The 6,000-nt window shown below is 35.5% G+C and overlaps 1 protein-coding gene across 3 annotated transcripts in view; it reads right to left on the bottom strand.

Annotated features, from left to right (window-relative positions):
- Window positions 1-209: 209 nt before the first annotated feature.
- Window positions 210-6,000, bottom strand: part of cm (AP-3 complex subunit carmine) — a 100,911-nt gene continuing 95,120 nt past the window's right edge. For 2 of the 3 annotated variants that reach the window (XM_081765518.1, XM_081765517.1), the window contains exon 10: window positions 210-658. In XM_081765518.1, coding sequence (XP_081621644.1) covers window positions 524-658 — 135 coding nt within the window. In that variant the 3' untranslated portion in view covers window positions 210-523. The remainder of the gene's footprint in view (window positions 659-6,000) is intronic. The other variant, XM_081765519.1, reaches the window with a different exon arrangement.

Raw genomic sequence — 6,000 nt, 5'->3', positions numbered from 1 at the left:
AAGTTCGTTGAAAATCCTTTTGAAGTTCTTTACTCGCATTTACAACAGCATGTTTTTCTACATGAACTTACAAGATACATCTATAAGGAGGCAATGAACATATGCTTATTATGATTGTTATATTTCTATCTGAGGATAGAAAACCGAAGTTTTTAAAAGGAAACGGTGTTCATTTTTTTCAGCATGATGGTATACAGAGAAAACTCGCCTTCTTTTTCATACAAAAATTACTTTATTAAACAAAAACCAGTTTACATATGTACATACAAAATAAATATAACAACTAGAAAAACAGTTGTGGTCGAATAACAAAGATTAGATGTACCAACTAAGAATGGCACAAGTCTTTTGAAACATGTTTAAGAAAATATGGTGTAAATGATTAAGTCCAATTGTTGTAGTAAAATATCAAAACACATGATCCATCCCCATTACACAGTAGATACATAAATTTATATGTATATATTATTCTGTATATTGTTCACGAATGTAGTATTAGGCAGCAACGAAGACGTAGTAAACATTACATTCGTATCTGAAATCGACCTGCTTTTGTTATGTATTTGACTCCTTTGAAAGGTTTGTACTTTTCTCCATACATGTCCAAACGATTCACTTTCAATCCTGATACAGCCAACTGATTAATGGTAAATTGGACCTACAAGAAAAATATTCAAATATACAGATAAAAATTTTAATACTGTAAAAAATACCTTCAATAATTTCTAAGTTTGAAGTTAATGTATACACTTAATTGTTTGTGTTTCCCAATAGAGAGGGGAACTTAAGTTAAACTCATGGACTTACAACTTTACATGCATAAGAAAGTACTATGCGCACTAATAAGTAGCAAGTGTGTCCTATTACTCATAGGTGGCGTATGTCTTACAGGCCAGTCTAATCAAGGTGGCAAATAACATATCTACTGACGACTTCAAACACAATACAATAATGAAACGATCAGCTTCAGTAAGACATTGAATGATGTAATATTTCAAAGACGGCCTGCGTCCCTTAATGATGATTCAAGCTGTAGAGGTTCCCGGCCAACAATAGTCATTCCTTAAATCACCTGGTGTGTGGAACACGGATGTTGGATAATAAGACGCATACACTAGATGTAATCAAAATACAAAGTTAAGAATCTTTCTACAGGAACGATGAACACACTCATTTACGAACATTTGCATTTTCGAAAAGTTAGCATCACTGGGTATCAAGACACGTTTCCGTTTTTGATCGCAACCCCGGACTTCGCTGCGAGTGATTTCCACCCGTTTGAAGCCCGAAAGAGTTCCTCGGGATCAACACTTCAGCACTAATGACGAGTGAAAATAACTATCCGGCATAGTTCAGGCGGAAAATAGTTTCCGTTCCCTAAATACTTCACGAAATTAGTTCCTTTCTTTTACAAACTCGAAAGCTCTAGTTTGACTTGAACGTCCCTCATATGTACATCTAAAATCAGTTGATTCTGCAGAAAAATGTCTATAGTTTATTTTGTAAAACGCATTTACTTTGTTCAAAACATAAAATAAATTCTAACTGCATAGTTTCGCATTACTCAAACAATAAAGAAAATAACTTGTGCTCTACTTAAGACACTAATGAACATTGCTTCAATCAATCTGAACGTTAAAACAGAACCGTAACAGCAGCGAGAAAAAGAAAAATTCTCCCCACGTCAAAACGAAATCAAACAGGAACTTCGAGAAGGGCGAAATCACATTTATTGTCAGTGACATAATGAATGGATAGAACGTACACAGTTAGAATCAATCATTCAATACTGGAGAGCGGGCATAAAGATGCAGGGAAACGACTGAGCATCACAGTGATGTAATATCTGAGTTAAAACTCTACTGCTTTCAAGCTCATGGATTGCGAATAGGAAGTTATATTCGAATTATAGAGAACAGATTTCACTCATGGTCTTGAGTAGTATCGCAGGATGGAATACCAGCTAATTACGGTTACCTAGTAGCTATGCTTGTCAACGATGAAAATATTTTTAAGTGCTTACATATTTGTGTTAAATCTGCAAATATATATGTCCAGAATCCCCAATTCTTGGTAAATTTAAAGGCTTGGAAGAAATTTGTTTTTCCTTAGAGCTCAGAGCACCATAATCGTTTTGTTCGCGGGATTTTTAGTGTATCCTGGTTAAGTTTGTTTTTCGGAAAAGTCCAAAACAACAACATTATTTTTAAGATAATGGAATTGGCACACAACAAGTTCAACAATGCTTTACTTATTTTATATGAATTCATTTTTCTTTGGAGTTCATAATAACAAATTATTTCTTAAGTTTACAGTTTGATTGACTGTAAGGAGATACATTTTTCGAAGTCCACGATGAAGTTTCCGACTCGTGGTAAAGATCTATGTAAATTGATGGATTTTTCGCTTTTTTTTGGGAGGGGGGGAGAGGGAAAAGAGGAGAGAGCCCAAAACAACGAGAAAAAATGACAGTTTTGGAAAAAGACTAAGCCCACGTTGTAGTTTCAGAATTATTTCAAATATTCTGAGTCAGAAAATTTTTCCCTTACTCTTAACAATTCATTTTTCGGCTAAGTTCGAAAACTACATTTGCAAGAGTAAAGATAACTTCTGAGTGCTGAAAACCAGCAAAGATCAGATAAGCACTCGCAAGAATTAAATTAATATTTAAATAATGCAAAGAAGATAGTTTTGTCCTATCTTCACAACGCTTTGTTATCGTTGGAACACTCGTACAAACTGGCCGAGACCGACTCTTATACATCACCTTAGCTGTACGGTGCATGGTCTACCCGGCACAGTGCGATCCAACACAAGTTGCATACCTAACAAACCGGCAGGAAAACTTGGTAAGGCGGGTGACCTGTCTGAGGGTGAAATCCAAAGCGGGTTGCATAGCTAGCAACTTGGACAGAGGAGCTTGACTTATGAACAAAAAAATACAGAGACAGAAATACGGGTAACTTCCCTTTCGCTCCCGACGTTACCAGTGAGTGCAGACGAACCATATCTATCCAATACTACAGGTTGAGAGCTACTAGTATTCTCTTCAAATCGAAGTAATTAGCAAGTAATTACTTCATCAATTTCACTGTTTTCCCATTATTTCCATTTGCTATACACATTACGAGAAGGATACGAGTCCTCGTGTGGGTACGTACCCAGAGTCAGGGTTTCTACACACTGTGTCTTGATTTTCGTATATTGTTTGCTATTTTCGAAGTCCTAATTAGTCTACGCGTTTTATTTGGGCTCTTCTACTCTATATAATGTTCGTCGAGACATATGTTCTCATATCGCTCTAACTTTGAGTCTATGCTAATTAATCATATATTCACTAATATTTTTTCATTTTAATCGCTCGATTAAATCAAATAATCCACTTATTAAGTTCCACCACATAGAAGGTTTGCCGTGGTATATGTTTAAATCATTTCGTATCACTCGGGACTTTCGACTTCTGTGTAGGGTAACATATGCTATCATTGTCGACTTTGATTACAGTTGATTAATACTGATCATGTTCATAATATATAGTGTTCGCCGCAGTATATGCTTTTAGTTCATACATACTACCCGAATTCTGAATCTACAAATGGGTACTGAATACTCTTCCAAATTTCAAAATATTCCAATATCAATCATAAATACATCTGTTTACAAGTCAATTCTCGTCATCGTCCTTTTCTATACGAAAATAGAAAGGAGAACAAATTGTATTTCGACTTTCTCATATAATAGTGATGAATTAATTCTTGGCATTTTGGTAAAATGTTTATTTCTTATTATTTAATCTTACAAATTATACGAAGTTTGTCTTATGTTAAATCAACAGATGACATTTTTATTGTCTATGATTTTTCTACTGTACATAAATGTAGAGTGTACGGTATATCATATTTATTATCTTTTATAGAAGGGCAATATAGTATTGTATGTACAGAAATATTAAACAACTTGAAATGAATCGTTCAACAATTCTCACAATTGCATCTTTGGGCAGTAGCAATATTGTCTTCTGAATATTTTTCTTTTTCAACTAACAGAACTCTTGAGCGCGATTGTTGGTTTATGTCAAATGTGTAGTAATTAGTGTGAACTGAAAAGTGATGCTTTCATTGGAAACAATGACACCTAAGACAACAAAACGTGCTGATTAGTATTCAAGTAAAAGGAGTAAGACAGTAGCAAACAACATACGAAACCTTTGCGAAAAGATATACGTGCGATAATCATAAGAAAGAAGTCTTATCTCAACCAAAAGCAGCGCAAAAGTACGTGAAATGGGCTTTAGCACATAGGAAACAGACAGAAGAAGAGTGGGGTAAAGTTATTTGGAGCGACAAAACCAAAATCAGCATCTTTGGAAGTGATGAGATCAGATTTGTGCATTGCTGAATAGTTTACCTGAGTGCACCATCGCCACTAAATTTATGAAGCTACCTATCAATGTCATGGTGTCGGGAAGCATGGCAAGGTGTGGTATTGAGCTTCTAGCAGTGTTAGAAGGCAACATTAATGCCAAAAACACCAAGAAAAAGTCTGCCCACAATTTGTGATTGTATCAGTAGTGACGTTCAGCAGGACGACAACAAGTATCACATTGCTCGAATCAATTGCGACCATCGTGTTACTGTTCTATTTTGAATTGAAAACAGTTCTGATTTCAACCAAATTTAGAACTTGTCATCAAGGGTGAAAGTTTTCGTGTCGTTGAAACCAAAGCAACAAGGAGCTATTAGAGGTCACCATTCCGTCGTGGTTTAGAGTAATAACACCAGAAGATTCCCGATGTTTGGTGGGCTCAATGCCACAAAGACTCAATGAACAGGATATCCAACAAAATATTAATGCAATGCTGCAACAGTAATCCATATGAATTTGTGCTAATATTTACTTTTATGGATGTTGTTTTGCTAAGTAGTTACCAGGAATTGTAATTTTGTTTGTTTTGTTTAATGCTTAGTTAACTCAAAATTGCGATTTCGTTTGTTCACTTTTTGAAACTATGAACTTCAAGTCATGTATGTTTAGTTTTCGTACAAATTCACCTTTGATAGAAGCAAATCTGAATTAAAATCAACAGCTGATTGTAATTTTACACAAACTTCTGGAAAGTGTCCGGAATGAATGCCACCATCATATGCTCGAGATACGGAACCAAGCATTGGTCTTGACATCACAATGATAGCGGTTTCATAAAGCACAAGGCTTTATATATGTATTTTAGGTGGCACGCATCAAGATGCTATATGAACATGTCTTTGAAAGTGTAAAAGAAAATCCGTGGACTAAAATGTTTGTTATTTCGATATTATTATATATATATTGTTGTTTGCTTGTAAATTTATTTTATGTTCAAATCTTTATTCTATATATTGAATACATTATTGTAGCTACTACACACATCGAACTAATTGATAGTCTTACAATTTTCTGCTTCATATGGCGCATTCCTACTTTTTGCCAAGAATTCAGTACTTTCGCCCCACTGTGCGACAGAAGCATGTATTTTATCATTCATTTTCTTACGTCGACTACGAAGCTTGTCGTTGACACGTCCTGCAGCAAACGAACGTTTCTCTGAATAAAGAAAATCTCCTTTACGAGGTGAGTTCTTGCCATAGTGACCTCTAACGAAGTCATTATTTGTGCTATTCTTTGCCCTGCGTGTGGTCGTTCGTGCCACACAGATACTACTAACCGTTCCTTAACTGTGTAACTACAACCACTCATATCACCGATGGCTTCACAACTGAAACGTTTCACGCGGTCTTGAACGAGGGATACCAGCCAGTGTTGTCTGTGGCCATGAAAGTAGTGTTATCAATATCACAACTAAAACTATACACACTGTGTTCTCTGTCGTACTTAAACCTAGGGGTATGGAGACTTCTCGGACACCCTGTACAATTAATCATGCAGCACACAGCTCCTAAATACTCACTTCAACCTTGATCAACATTATTATAATATAAACCCCCAACCATAGGATAATAC

Source organism: Thermobia domestica, chromosome 7, assembly GCF_964235325.1.
Source record: "Thermobia domestica chromosome 7, izTheDome1.hap1.1, whole genome shotgun sequence".
Lineage (NCBI taxonomy): Eukaryota > Metazoa > Arthropoda > Insecta > Zygentoma > Lepismatidae > Thermobia > Thermobia domestica.
The sequence above is the reverse complement of the archived record's forward strand: the minus strand, read 5'-3'. Positions and strand labels throughout refer to the sequence as shown.